Source organism: Corylus avellana, chromosome 9 (assembly GCF_965113065.1).
Source record: "Corylus avellana chromosome 9, dhCorAvel1.hap1.2, whole genome shotgun sequence".
Taxonomy (NCBI): Eukaryota; Viridiplantae; Streptophyta; class Magnoliopsida; order Fagales; family Betulaceae; genus Corylus; species Corylus avellana.
The window spans coordinates 4,377,175-4,399,719 of NC_142498.1; the positions used below are offsets into that span (position 1 = coordinate 4,377,175).

Consider the following 22,545-nt stretch of genomic DNA (forward strand, 5'->3'; position numbering starts at 1 on the left):
GGGGACCGTGGGACAAGTTTGGTCACAAATAAATGTCTGTCAGGAAAAAGTGCCTGCGCTTACTGTTTACTTATCTTTTTTTCCTTTACAACGCTCTCGATCTGTTCAATAGGTGTTCCGACAGCTTCATTATACTCGGATCCCATCGGAAGTTGAGAATGAAGCCTAACTTTCAAAAATTCAAATCTTCTCCCATTTTATGTTTACTACTATATGGCTTAAAGTCCTTGCAACGCTCTCGATCTGCTTGAATAAGTGTTCGGATAGTCTCATTGTACTCGAGTCTTATCGGGTAACAGGTACGACGATGACATACCAAACCCAAATTATTCTTTTGAAACCAAGCAAGCCATCGGTGCATAAAGTTGTTTTCGGAATGGAGATCAACAACGTTAGCCGTCTAATTTGCTAACAATTTGGTTAGCTATTTATGTGCCTAAATAAATTTTGACTATTTAGCTACCTAATTGGACAACTAAATTTTATATAGACTCTCTCGTAATAACTATTAACAATTTAAATATTTAATTGTTGTTGTGAATTCCAATATTGTTTTTTATAAAGTCATTGAATATTGATAGATAAATAGAGCTGCTAAAAAAAAAAAAAAATGGCTATCATTGAGTTAGTGTCGATATAACGGGCCAATGAACATCGGTTATGAAGCGTGGTTGTATGTTACGATCCTAATTGAATATAAACTCTTCAGCATACTCTCTTTCTAAGCTAGTTTTCATGAGTAAAATTTGCATCAAAATGTTGTTCGAATAGATATTCAGACAACCTCGTTGCATCCGATCCCCATCAAAAGTCAAGAACGAAGCCTAATATATTGACAAATCACACCCAAATGATTCCTTTGAAACCAAACAAGCCCACAATGCATAAAGTTCATTCTCTATCCTCCACAATTCCTTTGTTTCCTTCCAAAAATATGCCAAGGATTCAGATTCAATGGCATGTGAAGAGAGGGGGGAGCGTATGCCAAATATTCCTTCATTATATATTTTACTACTTTAAAGGGTCAAAGTCCATATGATTAAACACTCAAAATTCAATTAAAATACTACTTTTAAGTGCTCTATCTCTATCTAACCAAATTGGTCTTTCCCCAAACCTTATTTAATCACTTTGGATCAAAAGATGGGCCCACTTGGGCCAAAAACAGATGCTGTTGGCCCACACCTCTTACACTTTGGGCCTGCCTCCTTTCGGGTTTTCCCATTAAGTGAAAATCGGCCCTACTCGCACCGCCCGCCGGAGCGCCCTTTCCCAAATTCCCAATTCAAAAAAGAAAAATCATGACAAGACAAAAAGGCACCCTTTCCCTTTGCCTTGAAGCAAAGCAAGCAAGTCAACGCAAGATATTTGCTAACATTTTTCAAAATCCTTTCATGAAAGTTCCAATTTTCTGGTTCACAAAAACCAGATTTCCGTACAATTTTTAAAAAATGGTAAATTCTCAAATTACGTAATTTAAGCCGTTTCTTTACACGTAAATGCTTCGATTTTGCAATTTGAGAGGGGTCATCTCATAAAAAGAAGGTAGATTTGTAGTTTTCATGTCTGTTTAGTTTAACGGTTTCAAATCGTGCGGTTTGAACCTTCAAAAACACAATTCTTTTGTTAAAATCGTGTTTTAATGCATCCCTCTTGCCTACTGCGCGAAAATACAGATTTTTTTTTTTTTTAACACGTTTTCAAACTGTCATTCTTTTTAAATGCACTCCCAAACAAAATATTTTTCATGGTTTTTATTTTAAAATGCATGTTTTTTTTTAGTAAAAAAATATAAATTTTTATTATTATATAAGGGAGTAAGCATTTGAAAATACGAGAAGTGGTAGAAAACCAAACAAATGAACCTAGAAAAATTTTCAAATTAACGTGGCAATGGTTTTTAAATTAAAAAAAAAAATGCAATTCTCTCTCCTTTGTCTGACACTCACGGTCTGCTACGCCAATTTGAAATTTTTTTTAGATTTATTTGTTTGGCTCTCTAGCACTTCTTTGAAAATACATATAACATTTCTCTACTTTATAATTAGTAAATTTAATAATTTCACAAATTATGAATTGTTATATCAATTTGCAAGGAATTTATAATAATAAGGCTAAATTATTACTATTATTTTTTTTATAAGCACCTTATGAGATTACCTTCAACATTCAAAACAAATCCCACCATTCAATGGGTCTAATAAATTACACAAGAATAACAGTTTAAATTAAATGACTTTTAAGTTTTAATCATTCAATTCAAGTTAAAAATTTCAAATAATTCACAAACAAGTAATAAATCATCGAAGGAACACTTGAAAAATTCACTATTGATATTTTTTTTTCTTTGTTTCACGTGTTATATTAAAAACTAAGTATATACTATATGGGATATGGATAAGGTGCAATTAGTTGAGAATATCAAATAAAATTTACAATATCTATTTCATGGTCGGTATACACAAGTCTTGATACGTTTTTTAAAATATTTAAATATTGTAAAATTATGTATACCGTTAGATGCACAAACTGGCTATTTTATTTGAAATTGAGAGGATCCTTATCCCACATACAAAGAGCGGATATGAATTTCGCCAATTTTGACAGACTGCGGTGCGAGGCTAACATGTCCGAGCACGTAAAATCTAGACCCACCCTCCCAATGAAGCTGCAATATAAACAGTTAATTACATTTACACCCAATTTTATCCTAAAATTCGTGCCCATAAAAGGAAAACAAAAAGAAAAAAAAGTATATATATATATATATATATATATATATATATATATATATATAAAAGAGGTTCAAATGCAAAAATGAATGATATTCGTGGAAGCAGAAAAAGCAGTAGTGGAAATAATAAAAAATTCCCCTTTGGAATTTGGAAGTTCAAACTGTACCTTCGTCCCGCCCAGTCAGACGCTCCGCTTATATCCACGCGCTCACTCTTTCTTTCTCTCACACACACACACACTCTCTGAACTCTCTCTCTTTCTCTCTTCGGCTCGGAGCTTTCCCAGGCCGCGCCTGAAGGTCTCCAGGAGCTCCTAACAACACTGTAAGCTCCGAGCTCTCACATACTCTCTTCCACGCATTTTCAATTCGTCTTTTTTTTTTTTTTTGGTATAATTTTTTTTTTTTTGTTGATTTTCGAAATCGCGTGAATTTCGTAATGCTGGAGCTTCGTTGTTTTGGATTTGTATCGATGACGCGTCACAGATTCTGTGTGAACTCTCTCGAGTTCTTTCTTTTTTCAGTTTCGTGAACAGATCTGTGACGGAGACGCTCTCTTTCTCTCTCTCTCTCTCTCTTTTGTTTTTGTTTGGTTTGGTTTGGTTTGTTTGCACATTTTTACTTTTTTTTGTTTGATTTGAAATCTTTGGTTTTTCCGTCGCTCTGAGCGGCTTCTGATTTCTCTCGTCTCGGGGGAATTTATCGGAAAAATTCGGGTCAATGAGTTTAATCCGGTGCTTTTGTTCGTTTCGTCGAGTTTAGTGTAGTATATTTGAAAGTTTTAGAGAAAATCTATGAGAAGTTAGGGTTTTGGTTTGGTTTTAAGATCTCTGTTTGGTTCCTGAGATATTGTTCGAAGCGAAAAAAGGAACAAAAGAATTCGTTTTTAACTTTTTTTTTTTTTTTTAATATTTTCATTGACTCGAGGAAAAAAAGTAGAATGTCTACTGAGCTGGACCTTGTGATCCATTTGGCTTTATTTATTTAATTATTTTTTAAAGGAGAGTTTTTTTGTCAATGGAAAATTTTATTTTCTACTATTTTCTTCTGGTTTTATCAGCTACCAAACATAGGATATAGAGTAATGACGAGCTAAAACAAAATGCACTAAAATTGTTTTAGGCTCCTCTGATTTTAGCCTATGACTTCAGTTATTCTGATTAAACTGAAATTTGCAACTGTTTTTCTCTTTGGTTTTGCTAAGCATTATATAAAACTGAACCTTCAAAAAAAGTTTATACAGGGAAGAGAGGCTAAGTTCCGAATCTAACCTCAGTAATGTGGAGTAAATGTACCTTAAATTTGTGACACAGAAGGGGAAAAATATAGCAAAGCTAACTTTAATTCTGTGAAATTGTTAATCTTTTACATGTGCACGCATTGGCATATCCGCTAAGTGCATGCTTGTGGTTTTCACTCTCTCCTTTGTGTTGCAATGTCTTGGAAAAATTGTTACTGCAAAGGCTTTGTCGAGTTGAATTTTTTATGCTGCTTGGGTTGAAGGGATAAATTGCATTACATCTTTACATGGGATTTTTCCAGCTTATAGACCAGCTGCTTGTTCCTGTTATCTCACAATGAATTGGTCTTAGAAGTGCAGGTTCGATGCAGACGATTTCACATTGAATTCATGCATTGCTCTTTTACAAGGCATGCAAATATGGATAAAGAAAATAAAACTGCTGCCAAAGTTGAAGAGTCTACTGTTCGAATCACACGAGCACGGTCCAAAGCCATGAGCGGACCAGGAGGGACATTCCCGTCCTCTAAACCTTCTTTTAAGCAAGGCCAGAAGCATGATCTACGGTCAAAGTTCAAAAGAGCAGCATCAGATGAGAACAAAGCTTCTGTGGTTGCCCCTTCTGGCACACAGCATAAGAGAAGGGCAGTGCTGGCGGATATGAGTAATATCGTATGTGACAATTCACTTATGAACCGTATCCATGCATCAAAAATTCAGGTAAGGATTTGCCATCTTTTAGTTTGTGATTTGATATGCCAATTTCAAAGTAGCAAGATTTTATGATAGTATTTGTCTAGTAACTTTCAATTTGTTAAAAATTACTATGGTATCTTGAGTTGGATTACATTGTAGTCGCACGGGTGTGTTGAGTGCCATGTATTAGGTCAATTTAGACTATATAACCAATTATCTAAAACCCAATTTTGACGATTGTTTTAGAATAATCACACAGATGCAATTAGCTTTTGACGAATTGTTTCAGAATAATCACGCAGACGCAATTAGCTTATCCCTGTGCTATGACATTTATGATTACCCAAAATTAGGAGACTGTTCTTGACAATGACCATATTAGTAACTATATTGTCCCATAGGTTTTGACTGGTTGCAAAATATATCAATACTTGCTAAATCATGTGAACTTAGTATCATTGACATTGCTGGTTGACAGACTAGGAAGCAGGCTAGAAGAGGTCCTGGAAAGAAGAACAATATGGTGGTTGCAAGAGCCACTCAAGATATGTCAGCTATGCAAGGGGATGCAAAAACAAAGTTAGCTGAAGAATTGTCCAAAATAAGGATGGTGGAATCACAAGATGTCACCTTACTAGTTAATTTAGAAAAGGAAGAGTCTAGCGAGCAAAGCATGAGTAATAGCATGAGGGAATGTGGTTTAGCAGATCAGATGCCTCTGGTACAGGCTTCCACAAAACCTGCTGGGCTCCAAAGTTTGCCAGAGAAAGGTTTGTTTTCTGTTTCAAATTTCTCCCCGGGATGCTACAGTTTATGAACATACTGTTTAACTGACAAAATTGTACAGTAACTTAATGCGTCCATTTCATAAATTATATAAGTTTTGAAGGTGATGTGAAAAGGGGTTCATGTTGTTACATTGTTCATTTAGTTAATGTTATGGCAGAGAAAAAATATCATGAATTCAGAAAGGATATTACTTGTTAGTCAGAAAGATGTTTCTAGGTCATTGCACTCTGTTTCTAATGTTATATTATCTGTGATGCTCTTTGATTAAATAATGCAGAAGATATGGTCTGCAAGGAATTGGGAACCTCAACCGGTCCAGACATTGTGGATATTGATTCGAACTTAAAAGATCCTAAAGCCTGCAGCTCATATGCCTCTGATATACACAGTAATATACGTGTTGCAGAGGTTTGTACTGCAAGTAGTATTCATTTTGAATTCACTTATTGCTAATTCTATAGTCCATGCTTAACTGCAAATCCTGCTAGTTGCATGTTTTAAACACATTATCACATAAAACTTTTGAATAATTGGTGCTGCTTCTTTTTCCATCGTTGAAAAGTGTCTTTTGTGTTGACGGCATAATGGCAGTACATAATCATCAAGTTTCTTTAAAATTTTAATAATAACTTGTGAGTATGTCTCATTCAACAGAGATAGAAGCACAAGGTTCCCGATATTTTTTATGTTAGTTTTTTGTTTCAAAACTCAAAATTTCACTTATAAATGGTTCTTGGAAAAGTACAGGATTGCTAACTTACAAGTTTATTTTAATAAGTGACATATGTTAACTATTATGGAGGGGTTGGTGTAATGGCAAGGGGCTTACTCCCGAGTGGTTTGGTGAGGGGGAGAACATGAGTTTGAGTTTCCATGGGCACGATGCTAAGGGGACGAGATTCATGCCCATTGATCCATTCTCACTAGTTTCTTGCTACTATGCCCTTGGGGCCGAGGCCAGGGTAGGGCTTAGCTCATCTTGAGGGAGCGCATGCAGATTTTCCGCATTGTAGGCCCATCTAGACCCCTTTTGACCTGCGCCCCAGTGAGTAAGATGCAATTGTGATAAGTCTAGCTGGAGAGTTCCAACCTCTTGTCCTCCTGCCCTCTCACCCTTTTTGCTTAGTGATAAAAAAGTGACATATGCTAACTTGTAAAAAACTCTCCTTCCTCAGCTTGACTGTAGGCCATCAACTAATTACATGGAAAAGGTGCAGCGAGATATCACTCCAAGCATGCGAGGAATTCTGATTGATTGGCTTGTGGAGGTTAGTAAACATCCAAATTGATATTGCTTTAACAAACTCAATACTTTCTCCTTTTGTTAGATTTTGAAAAACTAGGCCAAAAAATTTAACAAATTTCTCAATTGTTGTCCATCTACTATTTTCTAGTGCTAGACTGCTAATATGATATTTATAATATCACTTGTATTTGTTCTTCAATTAATTTAAAAGGAGCTTTCTGTAATTGTCAAGTAGCCATTACCCTCTCTATTTCTATCTTTCTTTGTTAATTTGCATCGTGTTTTCACTCGTCTTCTATTTAAATATGTTCTATTTATTGATTGATAAGTTATTTTGGCAGTTACTGGATTTTAAACCTAGGGCCTCATCCTTCACTCAATTCTTATGGAAGAGGAACTGCTATTTGGCCATAGTTCATTGGCTGAATCATGTAAAATATATATATGGATTTAAAACTACTTTAGGGTCCAGCTTTGTTGTGCTCTTTACTAGAAAATAATCTAGTGCTTAGATATCGACAGTAGATTGCTACTTTCATTATTTATCATGTTCTAAATACAATGTTGTTCTATTTCATCTTCAAAGAATATTTTGAATTTTGATTTAGTTATTTATATATTTTTAGCCAGAAGAAAGGATTGGAGACCTATTTTGTTGATCTGCGAGTAATTTCCTAATTGGATGTTCAATGGGTTAGTCTTGGTCTTTATCGATTTGTCTCTTTTTTTCAGGTTTCTGAAGAATATAAGCTTGTTCCAGATACACTTTACCTCACAGTGAATCTCATCGATCGGTTCCTCTCTAAAAATTATATGGAAAAAACAAGACTCCAGTTGCTTGGTGTTACTTGCATGCTAATTGCTTCGTAAGTTCTATAGTTTTTGGTGGTTCCAGTAAATAAGGTGCAGCAGTTTTCTACATTTGATTTTTTGATGAGAAATGTTTTCTCATTCATTAAAATGTTTCCAATTCAGAACTATGGTTTTGTATAAGATAAGTAATAATAATGATGATAATGCCAAGGACAATTATGAATATTATAAGATTTAAATAACATTTTTACAACTCCCCTATTTTCTAGTCTTCTAAAGATGACGTGTCTCAAATTATAAAATTGGATCCAAGGTAATGAGACAAGAGTGTCTTATAATTATTGTTTTTTAGGCTAATTGCTGAAGTCATAGACACACGAAAGACATCTCTGTGCCTTTGTGTGTGTGTGTGAGTGAAGTAGTGTCTATCTTCCTCTCTTGTGTTGCCGCCATTAGTTAGTTCTTAACATGAAATTAGCTCAATTTGTTTGAGTCAATATATGCCAAATCTTGAGTTCACTTCTTGGTGTTGATAAATTAGATGTTACGTCTATTTTTCTATATCATCATGGGATTCTAAAGTCTGCTTCTTTTCTGTTGTGGCTTGAAGGAAGTACGAGGAAATCTGTGCACCAAGAGTGGAGGAATTTTGTGTCATCACAGACAATACCTACATGAGAGGAGAGGTACACTCTTGCTACTTGAAATTTATGTTTATGGCATCCATATTTCTGGCAAGTCATTGGCATCCCATTTGATGTTGTAATCAAACTTAATATTCTGAACATAAAAACTAGTGCATAGCTTTGCTGCATCAATCATTATCTTGAGGTTGGTCATAATTTCTGAAACTAAGTTGTATATATGTACACATTGACCAAGAAATAATGTGACAAAGTTCTTAGAGAAATGATGTGGTGGGTATAATAAGATGGAAGTCATCTTAGATGATTTGGTGAATGAAGAAGATCTAGTAAGGAGTGATTTTTGTACGAGTTGAAGGCCAGGATGAATATAAGGAAAGGGTCAAAATGAGTGCGAGTAACTGTTTGGAGGAAAGATGCACTGGCCCGTGATTTTTTCAAGATTAGTTGAGATACATAAAATTTTTTAAGCAATCGGAAGAAGTAATTGATTGAGCAGTTGCAAGGTTATTTAAAGTCACTGTAAAGGCAACCAACCAACCTATCCTCGAACATTTACTGAGAAAAAAAACAATTTATTATTAAGTAGTCAACAATAATATGGACACAAATTTCTTTCGAACCAGTTTGGAGGAAATTTCTTCCATTCCATTCTAATAAATGCCAAGTGTCCTCTAACATGTGAGATGCACATGTTTTCTTTAACATTCTTTAATGATTATTTATTATCTTTCTACTAATCTAGGAACTCAAACATTGATTTTTAAGGAATTCAAACATTTTAAAAGATACTTGGCATTTATTAGAGTGAATTGAAGGAAATTTGTGTCTTATGAAACCTTGTATCTCCAAAACTTAAAGAAAAAGGAAAGGAAGGCGAAACTCATTAATGATAATTTAATGAGGCACTTGCTGCAATTTCAGGGCTAGCCTCAATTTCCAAGGTTTATGCCTTATGTAGTAATGTGAGTCTTATTTATGAGGCTCCCCCTGTAAATTTTTGTCTCTAAAACTTAAGTTGCAGAACTTTACTCTAGTCTCATAAAAGCCCTCCTGTAAGTAGAGAAGAGCAATTTGTTTTCTTTGAAGAGTTCTTCAAATTCTTTTGGTTTATATCTCAAGTTTCCAGACCACGTATCATCCCCTCATTCTAAAAGAGGGATGATCAGTCAGATATACTGATGTATAAGTCCCTGATTGTTGACATCAAATGGCAGGTATTGGAACTGGAGCGTCAAGTTTTGAATTTCTTGCACTTCCAGTTATCTGCTCCCAGCACAAAAACATTTCTCAGGTAATGCACCACCTTTATGTTTTTCGAAAATGGCATCTAATAGTGAACTAACTAATCTCTATGATCCTCAAATCTTTGGGTTTCAGGAGATTCATTCAAGCAGCACAAGCTTCTTACAAGGTATTCTAGATTATGGTATTCTTCATCTCTTGTATTACATTTAAAAAATCAATTAAATACAAAAGAAAACTAAATTTTCTATTCTTATTTTGTTGTACAGCTTCCTTCTGTCGAACTTGAGTTCTTGGCAAATTATTTAGCAGAATTGACACTAGTCGAATATAGCTTCCTAAAGTTTCTACCTTCCCTCATAGCTGCAGCTGCTGTGTTCCTTGCTAAATGGACACTCAACCAATCAGACCACCCATGGGTCTGCAATTTCCCTCATTCCATTTGAAATTTTTTTGTTCCTTTCCATTAGAAGAAAAATGTCTGAAAAAGTTCTTGATGTGCACTTGATGCAGAATCCAACTTTAGAATATTATACCAGTTACAAGGCTTCAGAGCTGAAAACTATCGTTCTAGCACTCGAAGAATTGCAACTGAACACCAACGGTTGCTCCCTAAATTCTATACGCGAGAAGTATAGACAACAGAAGGTAATAGTTTGTCGTGTAGGACTACATGAAAAAGTTTATTTCTCTCAAACTGTAGTTGAATTACTTATCTTTCCAGTTGTTTGCATCTCCTAATGCTTTTGTAAGAAAATCTATGACTCTGTTTGGCAAAGCCGGAAGAAGTCTTAAGGATTTCTCATTCAGCCTCTCTGAACCAACTCTCATTTAGGTCAAACTAAGTGAACCAACAAAAAAGAAGCATTAGTTTACCTAGCTCTTAATGTGATGGTTGCTTATAATCAGAACAACTACAATGACAGCAGGCCTTTTGGGTTCCTCAAAGTGTGCTTCTTAAGCATTAACATGATACTAAAAACTTTTCTAATATTCCTTTTAGAGTATCCTCATAAAATGGCATCTCTTATGGCAGTTCAAGTGCGTGGCGACTTTGACCTCTCCACAACCGGTTGTTTCACTCTTCTATAATCAAGATATCTGATTCCCTAATGGCTGAATTGAAATATTTGGGGTGGAAGGGCTCTCTACATTCTGACCATATAAGGGTGATCCACATCTCAAGTTACTAATTTTACTGTTAATTAATGTTTACAATTCTTGTTTTTTTTTCTTTCACATTGCCGTTTGTTGTAACATCTGATCCAGATCTGGTGCTTCCAGATCTCGGCCCTTGTAACCTGAAATTGTTAGAGCATGACACATTTAAGGCAGTAAGTTATATGCCATTCGGCAGAATAATTTCAAAAACTTCCTATCCCATTGGAAGTTTTAACAGCACCTAGGATTCCTGGGTTGCAAATTTGTGACAGGAAATGTAGCTATTTGAGAATTAATGTATCCAAAACCTTATTATGGAAAGGGAAAAAAAAAATTTGCTCCTTTTTTGCAGAAAAGTAGTTTGCAATTTAAATATAGCATTTTCATTGTTGTTTGTAGGATTCACTTCTCCATTTGGTCCTTATGCTGTTGTATCTTTAAATAGAATTTGGCCCATAATGTTTGTACATTTGTAGGCACTGACATGTGAACTAGTGCACATACACATGATCAGAGAAGCTCAAGTCTAGAGAGCTTCAGCTCCACTTACAAGTTCATCAGTACTTATATTAGCCAAAAAGAGATGAAAAGTAAACATATCAGTGAAATACAGGTAATGCCTGAATTTTTAAGTGCATCATTTAATCATTGTGCAAGCTTGCAGCTAACATCAAATAAGCGTTGTTGATGTTGGGTACCCAAATTCAAGGCTAAGTTCTTTGGAAGTCAATAATTGACATTCTAGTGCAAGATCCTAGGATCCAATCCCGTCACAGCTCCCCCCACCTACTAGAAGCTATGGTAAAAAAGAGTTCAAAATCTAATAATTTACTGACTTAGCAACATTTGGATTCATGATATCCACTGACCATTTTGTTCCTTGAGACATGTCAGTTATGATTTGAACCACAGTTTGCCACTCAAGTTGCCCATTTTGTTCCTACAAGTAGGCTATGCAGGGAAGTTTTGAACAAGACTTGATGTTATCCCAATGCATGTCGGATTTGGTTGTTGAAGAGGGAAGGAGATGGGGTGTAATGAGGTTGCCTATTATAGGTATGGTTGGCGGGTTGAATTTGAGTCGACCCGCTTAACCCGCTAACCTGTTAAGGGTCAATTCAAACATGATCTATTTAGTTATATAGGTCAAACATTTCAATCTTAACATGACACATGAGTGACTCATTTAATAAACGGGTTGACCTGTTTGATCTAAACACAACTTGTTTAACTCGTTTGATCTAACACAACACGATTCATTTGACTTATTTTGAGCCAAATATTACTCGTTTGACCTGTTTTAACATGTACTTATTATATATATTCATAAACTAGTCAAATGGGTCAACCTTTGAGTCAAGTGAGTTGACTTGTTTATAACCCAAATCCTAATCTTATAATTTTGTGTCGGGTTCGCAGGTTGTATTGTCAGCTTTAATTATAGGCACATAGGCCTTTATTTGGGCAAAAATTGTCTGCTTTAATTATAGGCACCTAGGCCCTACCTTATTTGGGCAGGTGCCCAAACAGGTAGGGGTGTCAACCCGGTCTGGTTTCTCGATTTTTGGCCAAAACCGAAGACTGGAACCGGGAACTGGTACCCCACCCCAGTTAACCGGGGTCTCGATTATCGGCTATATATATATATATATATATATATATATATATATATATATATATATATATATATGCTCCTGGTTCCGATAACCTGATAAAAATTGGGTCTCAAAAACCAGGTACTGGAAATGGCGCACCTGGTTTTTGATTTTTCCAATTGGAACTAGAATCGGGTTCCCGGTTCCGGTTTCCTGATAATTTTTGACACCCCTAAAAACAAGTAGGGTCTGAGTGTCCTTCCACATGAGTTTGCCCATTACACATGCGATATGCAACCTCAAACCTCATTGCACGGAATGTGATTATGTGAATATGTTGAAGAGGAAAATATGACAACTCAATAGGATGGATTAGTGCAACATTTGAAAGATTTAACAATTTTCTTTTCCTAGAACTTTTTGCCACTCGTCTCATCTGTGTTGTGACATCTGCTTAGCTTTTCCTACTTCTAAAGCCAATTCTTTACTAGAAGATGATGTAGCAAGTAGCCAATGATCAATCACTATGCGATAATATGCCTATTCACAAATAAACCACTTTGTTATAAGCCTTAGATGTTGACCTCATAATAAGATGTGGCTTTCCTATAATAGCATTATAATAGATAAAAAGTGGAATAAATAGGTTTTACCGTTTTAGAGGACCTCACCTGCAACGTACACATTGCTTAGTAATTAATTAATTATTCTTTGCAATGTTATTCAAAGACATAATTGAAATAGAGTTACAACCATACAACTTTCACTCCTAGTGCACAACTGCTAAAAGACTCCAAACACTGAGACATCTTACAAATGTTCTCTTATTGAAAAAAAAAAAAAAAAAAAAAAAAAAAAAAACTCCATTGAGACATATTAAAGATGTGAGTAATTCTAGGTGACCTACTTGTGTCATACTAAGAATGATGTGGCTATTAAAATCACCATTGGACTTATGATTGATCATTATTGAATTTTAATCAAATGATGATTTTAATAACCAAATCATTCTTAGTAGGCCACCTAGAATTACTCACATCTTTAAGATGTCTTAATGGAGTCTTTGGCAGGCGGTTATTAAAAACCGCTAACTGCATAGGGTGGTTGCGGTTAGCGGTTTTAGGGGGTAAAGCGCCTTCATTTATATATATATATATATATATATATATATATTTCATTTGTATTTGGATTAATGGATTTGGGTTATTTATGACTATGTATGTGAAATATTTAATGTGGTATGTGATTTTTTTTTTTTTTGACATGTCCACACAAGGGAAGGGAGAGGGGGGGATTCGAACTAGTGACCTCTGCTTCTTGAGGCGGGGTTCACAGCCGATTGAGCTACCCTTTAGAGACTAAGCCTTATTCAAAAATATTGGCTTTTTTTTTGGAACATTTTGGCCTTAAACTCTTAAAATAAGCCAAAAAAATACATCAATTAAAGGCTCAAAACACTTAAAAAGCCTAAAATCCCACATTAAAAAAAAAAAAAAAACGGTTATAAAACCGCCGGTTATTGGATTGAATAACCGATAATCGCCGATTATAAAATAATTGGTAACCACCTAGCCAGCTGCGGTTATTAAAAATCAATAACCGCCCAAGACGGTTGCAGTTATAGCCTACAACAGCCGGTTATAACTGTTTGAGCACCCCTAAGTATAGCATTTCTCACTATAAAATAGACATCACCCATATAGGAGTTCGACTTGAATACTTCGAAAATGGGGGCTGGTGAAAATACAAGGGCATGACTATTATAATAAGAAACAATTTCAAAAAAAAAAAAAAAAAGTATGTATGCAGGGCATACTTGCTTTTCTTGTTTTCATACGGACCCATTATCATTACATTGCGTCAAAAAATTGATTTTAGCATACTTGTGCAAATTACTTGATAGGAATGAGACACCTATAAAATCTGGGGTGAACTAACCTGCTAAATGCTTAAAAAAATCTTCAATCTCTCCCAGAATAATTGTATACACATTCCCACAATCACTCCAGAAATCTTCCAAAATCTAAATTGAATACTGTCAAGAAAAGCCCATTTCCCAATAAATAAGAACTATAATTTAAGAGTAATATTAGAAGTCATCTTTTCATTCGAATGCAAAGGTTTTTCCTTCACAATAAGTGAAAGCGGGACCACTCTGCCACAAAAGAGTAAAGGAAAAATAAATCCGAATAAAAAAGTGGTTCCTAGCATTACTCGTGCAAAAAGAAGCTCACCTTTATCATTCACTAACACAAAGGTACGCAGGCATTTGGAGAGAGAGAGAGAGAGGACAAAAATTGATCAGCCATTGGCTGGTACAGAAGATTTTAGTCCCACTGCATGGCCCTTCCCATTACTTTTTCAAGGAAGCAATTAACATTTCCACACGGTAGCAATGGAAAATACAGGATCAACACAAAGTTACAAGTGGCTGTGAGAGGACAATCCAAAAATAATTTCCCACCCTCCAAACAACAGCCATTTTAGTACATTTCATCTGTTAAGTGCCCACTTCTTCTGGTTTCCCACCACCATAAAAAACAGGAAAAGAGAAGAAAGAAAAGCTTGGCACAATCAATTAATTAGTAATGGCACTTAACAGGCAATTGAGGTTGCTAAAGGAGCTACCAGAACAGCAGTATTTCCAATTATCGGCTGGAGACTGGCTGCATTCTCTAATTGCTCCCATGCTTCCTTCCGTTTCTCAGCCGCCAGGCTTTGCTTTGCTTCTTCCTCCTTAAAATGAACATCACAGGACATGAAAAGCTCGTCATCCATCTCCATTAACATCTTTTTAACATTTACACTTAAGTTGACCACTGATTGGTTCCAGTGGCTCTGGGCATTCCTTTCTAAGGCTGGAAATATGATGGGAAGAATCACCTCGCGGTTATGTGCAATCAAGTTGACAATGTGGTCGTTATTCCATAAGAAAAGGGCCCTTTCAGCTACCTGAAAAAATAAGTTGAGGCATCGCAAAAGCTATTTAGAGAAAAACAGATAAATTTTTGGTTGGGTGGAGAGGGAGGGAGAGTGCAGTTACTCAAATGACCCCACAAAAGGAAGAACAAAATCGTGGAACAATTATAGCGAAATTGCGGAACAACTAATGAGGAATAAATGATACAGTGCTCAGACAACCACACAAGAATGGCATAAAAGCCTAAATATCTTAAGCAGAATTGGAAGCTCAATTGGACAAAATGTCTACACTATTAGTGCACAGAAACCGTCAATGCTTGATGTTAAGTGAGACCTTCAGAATCTCCAGCCAAAATATAGCTAACTGCAAGAGTTCTGGGTACCATACAAATGGCTCCTAATGCGCATGAAAAGTTTAATGGATACTCTAGAACCCCAAGCCCTGCTCATATATTGTCTCAACTTGGCTCTACTTCTAGCCATGCATGGCAAGGTGACAGAGCTTACCATCATTCCATTCCTAACAAAAAAAAAACATCCCACCAGTTTGTACAGCTGTACAAAATTTCATATAGTTAACCAAGCTCCAAATCTTTATTTTTATTTTTTGCAAGTCAAGCTGCAAATCTCAAGTTCTTTTTTCTAAAATCTAGACGAGGAAAACACAATGACCACCATTCTGCACTACTGAAACTAAGCAAAACAAAAAGTGCCAACTAAAGAGCCATCACAAGAACACGTATCATTCCCACAATCATGTGACTGACAACAAACGTATCATCTAGCACAGTGAAAATGTTAAATTGAACCCAGTGAAGAGTAACGTGTAAACGGTAGAAGTCTCTGAAACAATATGGCATGTACCAAGGGAATGTCTATAGAATAGACAAAAAGTGAACATTAGAAGCAGTTATGAATGAAATTTACCCCAAAAAGAGTAGTTATAAATGACAATCTGATAAAAATAACCATGAAACAGATGCTGCTATTAAAACCCTTTGGGACCAATACATTCTCTAGCAGAAACTGGTAACCAATATGAAAGACGACAAATCTGCTCTCTTGTTGCGGGTTGTGATCTCAAAAGCTAATGAAAACTTAGGAATGAAATGAACAATCTGCTGTCAAGTTGCATTATGCTGAGTAAAAGCAGATTCAAAACCTACATGCAGATCCATAACATTCAAAACATGGTTCCATGTTTTCCTACATGATCAATGCCAAGATAGATTTTTGACACCAAGTGCATAGCCCATTCTTATGTCTAAGGAAATTTTAGTCACATTTACCATAATATTACTTTGAAGCCCCAAAGACATCTTCTTTAAAACTAGTTAATACTTCAACGAGTCGACCGCGTAAAGAGGGTAAAATGCATCAGAATATCTTATCCGAATAAAGAAAACAAATCAAATGCCCCTACACTAGCAGTAGCAGAAAAAGAGAAGACGCTATTTTGCAAATCAAGAGGTGCCAAAGCCAACCAGAGATTTGCAACAAACAAAAACGTTAGGAAAGAAAACAATACCTGAAAGTGAAAACTATTAATGCAGCATCCAATCCGCCAGAACAACGGGAACATGACCTTCTGGAACTCCACCATGTTAATCGCCTCCAAAATCTCCTCTATCTCCCCCAAAAACATCACCTCCTTCTGGCTATTCGTCACGGGCCAGTACTTCAACAACCCCCTTATCACCGTCGCCATCAACTTGGGCTCCTTCTCCACAAACTGCGATACACAGTAAGACAATTGCTGAAAGTAAATCCCCACAGACTTGGGCTTGTGCAATGGAACCAACACCCTCCACAAGAAAATCTTGTGCTCCTCTTTCAAAGGCAAAGCAAACCCACTAATTATGCTCCCAAATATCTCCAACAGCTCGGCAATCCCGTTGTGCCTCTCCGTCTCAAAAACAAACCTATAGAAAACATTGTTGATTGCCTTGCGAATAAAAGGTCTGTGAACCATAAATTTCCCATAAATTCTGTGCAGAATCGTTTTCAAGCACTCTCGCTCTCTGGGGTCCTCCGAATCAAAGAGCTCTAGCAATCTCAGAATAAACGAATGGTCTACGTATTTCTTCGCTACCTTGGCGTCGACGCTCGAGGAGTTGACGAACCTAAGCAACAAATCGTAGACCAAATGCAAATGAGGCCATGCCGGGTCGAACACCGGCTCGTCCTCGTCGTTCTCGCCCGCCCCGCCCGATCCGGATCGGTAGCTCGGCGGGAAGACCCGGAAGAGATTGGCCACGCACATACGACACGTAGCGTGGATCGCCGCCTCGGTGAACCGGATCGACGGCCCGCACGAGGCCACAAAGTCGACGAGCTCGATTAGGGTTTGGCGCTTCACGTCCTTTTCGACCGGGTTCTTGGCCGGGTCGTAGAAGTCGAAGGTCATGCAGCAGAGGCTGACCTTGCTCACGAAGAGCCCCATTCTCTCGCCGCTCGGCACATCCCGGAACGCCACCAGCGGCTCGATTCCGGCCACCACACTAGCCGGAAACACCGCCGTTCGCTTCGACGTGCCGCCCGAGGCGCCCCCGCCGTTCGATCGCGAGGATCGGGTAGTGTCGGAGCGGGGCGAATCGACCGAGTCGGCCTTCGACGAAGACTTGTTGCCCCGTGGGAGTTTACTAAGGAATTGCTTGAACATGTTTGCGACTTCGTGAGAAATATCAATCAAAGGCCTGCGCTTTCTAGATCAAACACCCATTAGGGGCCGATTTGATATATCTACAAGAACCCTAGATCTGATTCTAATGAAGCTATGAGATCCCCACGTTGTGAAAGATTTGGGGCAGTGGGGAAACTCCTTGCGACTGCATTGGGCATTGATGAAACACCAGATCTTGAACGTGTGGGGGTGCCGTTCTAGAATCAGGCAAAACTGGATTCTGAGTTTCCCTCCCGAACAGCCAAAAGTAGTAAGTTTTCAGGATCTCAAGCTTCTTATTCTTCCAATAAAATTAGAGAGATAAAGGGTAATTAAACCAAAAAAAAAAAAAAAAAAACAGATACTTAGATAAAAAGAAAGAAATAGAGGCGATGGAGATCTAAGAAGCATGTAATGGCTGTTTGATCTCCATGAAAACAAACGGACGAAGTTCCTGGTTTTCTTTTTTTTCCTCGGTCGATGAGAAAATTGTGGCATTTTCTCGGAAAAAATGTTAGGTACTTCTCCAGACAAAATAATAATAATAATAATAATAATAATAATAATATCAGTAAAAAATAAAAATAAAAAAAAGTATTATTTTTTATTTTTTTGAATTGTAAAATGTACGTGGACAACAGTCAACAGATCAAATGACGAGGCTTTCCCAAGCTGTGAATGGAAAAGTATTATTTAAATAGCTTTTTTTTTTTTTTTTTTTTTTTTAGGTGTACTTTCTATTTTAAATAGTCAACTTTTATCTCCATATATTGGTATAGTAGTGTGAATTAACTTACAAGCGGGATAGTTATTAAACGCAACTAATTATTATTATTTGTTTTCTGGTATTCGCATATACGGATGATGCGGATGCGGATACAGTTAACAAAAATTACTAACCACGTTGTAGATACATATAGCGATTTTAGGGTAACTGCAACTGCAATTTCATAGGTTTTAATTAGGATAATTATGTAATTTTATATGTTTTAATTATGACAAAATTGAAATAAAGGGTATCAAAATCCCACATGAGACGCACGTGTGGTGGGATGATTTTCGTCCAATTAGACTGAAATTAGTAACGGAGTATATGAATTGAAAATTTTTAAAACATTAGAGAGTACATTGCCAAATTTTAAACATTAGAATTCAAATTGAAAAACTCCTAAAACTTCAAGAGTAAAGTAAATTTTCTCCTTAAGGTAATGTAGGGAGTTTGTTAAAATGGGTCTTTTAGGAGTTTTGTTATATTTTTAGAGAAAAGTTAAATGTAAAGAGCCAATTGTGAATGCTATGATCTTATATTGTTCATTCTGTTTAATACTTTGAACTAATAAAGCATTTTTTTAAAACCAGCCAAAAACACTAAACACAAGCCTAAAATATTTTAAAAATCGTTTAAAATAAGTTATAATAGAGGTAAAAAGAAGACTCAAAAAGTTAAAAAAAAAAAAAAAAAAAAAAAAAAAAAAAAAAAATAGGCCCAAAATGCTAATTAACTTATATGCCGCAGTATCTAAAGTTCCAGTATTGTTCTACAGATCACTCGAAAGAGTCTGTTAATCCTACCAAGAAATGATTAAGGGTTTGAATATACCATTTGGAAAAAAGTTACGAGTTAATACAGAAAGAGAAAGAGTGGTAGAGTAGAGAAAGAAATAATAAAAATAAAAATAAAAATAATATTTAATTAAAATGAAGAGATAAATAATAGGGTAAAGTCTACATACTCCCCTCAAACTACCACTCAATTGTCAATGTCTCTCCAAACTTTCAATTGTGACAATGTCCCCTTCAAACAACCAAAACATTATCAATGTCCTCCCAAATACTAGCAATAAGACAAAAATGTCCCTATAGATTTTTCAATAAGACAAAAATACCCCTATAAATTCAAAAAAATAAAATTGATTTTTTTAAAAAACAAAAAAAAATTAATTTAAAAATAATTTTTAAAAAAATAATAATTTTTTTTTTAAACGGAAATTTTTATTAAAAAAAAAACGTTTTTTTTTTATTTAGTTTTAAAAAACAAAAAATTTCATTTTATTAAACGAAAATTTTATTTTTTTAAAACGTAAATTTTTATTTAAATAAAATTATAAAACAAAAATAAAAATAAAAATAAAAAACGAAAATTTTCAATTTTTATATATTTAATTTTTTTCTTATAAAATTGATTAAAAAAAAAATTGGCCAACGTTTGGATTTTTTTTTTGGGTTAGTTTTAGTTTTTTTTTTTTTTTTTTTAAGGGTAATTTTGCCATTGGGGGGCGGACATTGACAATTTTTGGTAGTTTGGGGGCGACATCGTCACAATTGAAAGTTTGGAGGGATATTATCAATTGAGTGGTAATTTGAGGGGTTATGTGGACTTTCTCCTAAATATAATATACTAGAGTTCACATTGAAAAAGTAGTAGTGCCATTTCTATTAGGAAGTAGTGTGAAAAATTTTAATACACACTCCTTAAAAGAAATTTGACATATTAGGTAAAAACACCAAAATAATAGAGATGAAAATTGAAAACACCGTATTTTTATTCAAATCAATCTCACTAATTTTTCCATTCGTTATAATTTAACGCCTACCACCTACCACCAAATTTTTCACCTACCTCTGATCCCTCAACGCCGGAGTCTCCAAAACTAACCATGATGGTGGCTCGTGTAGGTTTATTAATGGGTATTTTGCTTATAATGCATTTTGTTGTGAATGGATATATTATTTTTTGATGTTTTAAGGTGACGTGAGAAAAAGAAAGAAATAGAGGCGATGGAGATCTAAGAAGCATGTAATGGCTGTTTGATCTCCATGAAAACAAATGGACGAAGTTCCTGGTTTTCTTTTTGTTCCTCGGTCGATGAGAAAATTGTGGCATTTTCTCGGAAAAAATGTTAGGTATTTCTCCGGACAAAATAATAATAATAATAATATCAGTAAAAAATAAAAAAGTATTATTTTTTTTTATTTTTTTGAATTGTAAAATGTACGTGGACAGCAGTCAACAAATCAAATGACGAGGCTTTCCCAAGCTGTGAATGGAAAAGTATTATTTAAATAGCTTTTTTTTTAAGTGTACTTTCTATTTTAAATAGTCAACTTTTATCTCCGTATGTTGGTATAGTAGTGTGCATTTACTTACAAGCGGAATGGTTATTAAACGCAACTAATTGTTATTATTTGTTATCTGGTATCCGCATATACGGATGACGCGGATACAGTTAGCAAAAATCATATAGCGATTTTAGGGTAATCGCAATTGCAATTTTATAAGTTTTAATGAGAATAATTACTAAAATTTTAAGTGAGACATATGTGAGATGATTTCCGTTCAATTAGACGAAAATTAGTAACGGAAGATCTGAATTGAAAATTTTTGAAACATTAGAGAGTTACATTGCATATTTTTAAATATTGGGGTTCAAATTGAAAAACTTCTAAAATTTTATGGGATAAAGTGAATTTTTCACTTAAAGTAATGTAGGGAGTTTGTTAAAATGGGTCTTTTTAAGAGTTTTGTTATATTTTTAGAGAAAAGTATTGTAAATGCTCTAATCTTATATTGTTCATTCTGTTTAATACTTTGAACTAATAAAGCATTTTTTAAAACCGGCCAAAAACACTAAACACAAGCCTAAAATATTTTTAAAATCGTTTAAAATAAGCTCTAATAGAGGTAAAAAGAAGACTCAGAAGAGTAAAAAAAATAGGCCCAAAATGTTCATTAACTGATATACGGCAATATCTTAAGCACCGGTATTGTTCTACCGGTCACTCTAAAGATTGTTAGTCCTACCAAGAAATGATTAAGGGTTTGGGTATATCATACGGAAAAAAGTTACAAGCACTTATATTTAATACAAAAATAGTGGTAGAGTAAGGGTTTTCTCACTTTCTCTCTAGCGCTGCAGCCTCAGGTAAGCCCCCTCCCCCAGGCCGTTTGTTGCCTCCCTCCTCCCCCTCGCCTGCCCTTGCACCGGGTGCTAGTAGTTTACTTGATGTCCCTGGCTCAGGTTGCCTCCTTCCTACCTTTTCTCTGCCGCCCCTTTCTCTTTGTTTCGCTTTTGTCCTTGGCGGGACTCTCTGGTTGTTTTCTATTCCTTTCCTTTCTGTTTTTTTGCTGTGTTTTTGTGTGATGTTCTTGTAGCCTTACTTGTGTGCCACTCGGTGTGGGTGCTGATTTTGGGGGTTTCTTTCAAACTCTCCCTAGTTTTGTTTTATGTTCGCCGCCGATTTCCTCCGCCCGCTCTGCCGCCCACCGTCCGATGCTAGGTCTTTCCTCGTGCCCCTCCAGCGATGAGCGTCAACGTCCCCTGCTATGATGGTTTTCCAGCCAACTAGCGATCGGTTTCGCCACCCTCCATCTACTGTTTTGGGCTTTTTCCGCGTCTCCACCGGGTCGAGCTTCCATCATTCCCTTCCGGTGTCGGTTTCCGGCAAGTGCACAATCGGCATCCACGCTGCGTGTGCATGTTCCCGTTTGTTTTATTTTCCTTGTATTGTCTTTGTTCATTTTTTTCCCTGTATGCATTTCATTCCTGTTATTTGCTTGTAATAAGGCCTTGCCTCTTTGGTTCGCCAACGTTTTATTTCGGTTTTCTTGTTTCTGTTTTGTAATAAGGCTTGGCCACTCGATCTGCCTGCTTGGATGTAAACTAAACTTTGGTCCAGATCTTTTAGGTCGTGGATGTGAATTTTAGTCAAAACCTTCGAGTTGTGGATGTGAACTTCATCCTGGCTTTTGGGTCGAGGAGGAATTTGCGCTACCTATGCATTGGATTGCGTCTGTCTT

The 22,545-nt window shown here is 35.9% G+C and overlaps 2 protein-coding genes across 3 annotated transcripts; one reads left to right on the forward strand and one right to left on the reverse strand.

The window, feature by feature from the left end:
• The first annotated feature begins 2,973 nt into the window (after positions 1-2,973).
• On the forward strand, positions 2,974-10,889 carry CYC3B (mitotic-like cyclin 3B from Arabidopsi). 2 transcript variants are annotated; one of them, XM_059605491.2, is made up of 12 exons: positions 2,974-3,059; positions 4,330-4,694; positions 5,149-5,440; positions 5,737-5,867; positions 6,635-6,727; positions 7,438-7,571; positions 8,129-8,204; positions 9,380-9,456; positions 9,543-9,576; positions 9,677-9,826; positions 9,921-10,055; positions 10,444-10,889. In XM_059605491.2, the coding sequence occupies exons 2-12, from the start codon at positions 4,365-4,367 to the stop codon at positions 10,510-10,512; spliced, it is 1,521 nt and encodes a 506-aa protein (XP_059461474.2). In that variant the 5' UTR covers positions 2,974-3,059; positions 4,330-4,364; the 3' UTR covers positions 10,513-10,889. The 2 variants fall into 2 exon arrangements, with proteins under 2 accessions (XP_059461474.2, XP_059461475.2); XM_059605492.2 differs by having other exon boundaries at positions 4,335-4,694.
• Positions 10,890-14,460: 3,571 nt separating this feature from the next.
• Positions 14,461-18,252, reverse strand: LOC132189768 (Protein phosphatase 2A regulatory B subunit family protein). The gene is made up of 2 exons (XM_059604552.2): positions 16,614-18,252; positions 14,461-15,115 (listed from the first exon to the last, which is right to left on the reverse strand). The coding sequence occupies exons 1-2, from the start codon at positions 17,745-17,747 to the stop codon at positions 14,759-14,761; spliced, it is 1,491 nt and encodes a 496-aa protein (XP_059460535.2). The 5' UTR covers positions 17,748-18,252; the 3' UTR covers positions 14,461-14,758.
• Between the last annotated feature and the right edge of the window lie 4,293 nt (positions 18,253-22,545).

Excerpts from the sequence above, each read along its gene's own strand:
- CYC3B (XM_059605491.2), top strand. The coding sequence starts at position 4,365 with ATGCATTGCTCTTTTACAAGGCATGCAAATATGGATAAAGAAAATAAA. Across the intron at positions 4,695-5,148 it reads TCCATGCATCAAAAATTCAG|ACTAGGAAGCAGGCTAGAAG; the intron begins GTAAGGATTTGC and ends GCTGGTTGACAG. Across the intron at positions 5,868-6,634 it reads GTAATATACGTGTTGCAGAG|CTTGACTGTAGGCCATCAAC; the intron begins GTTTGTACTGCA and ends CTCCTTCCTCAG.
- LOC132189768 (XM_059604552.2), bottom strand. The coding sequence starts at position 17,747 with ATGTTCAAGCAATTCCTTAGTAAACTCCCACGGGGCAACAAGTCTTCG. Across the intron at positions 15,116-16,613 it reads TTAATAGTTTTCACTTTCAG|GTAGCTGAAAGGGCCCTTTT; the intron begins GTATTGTTTTCT and ends TTATTTTTTCAG.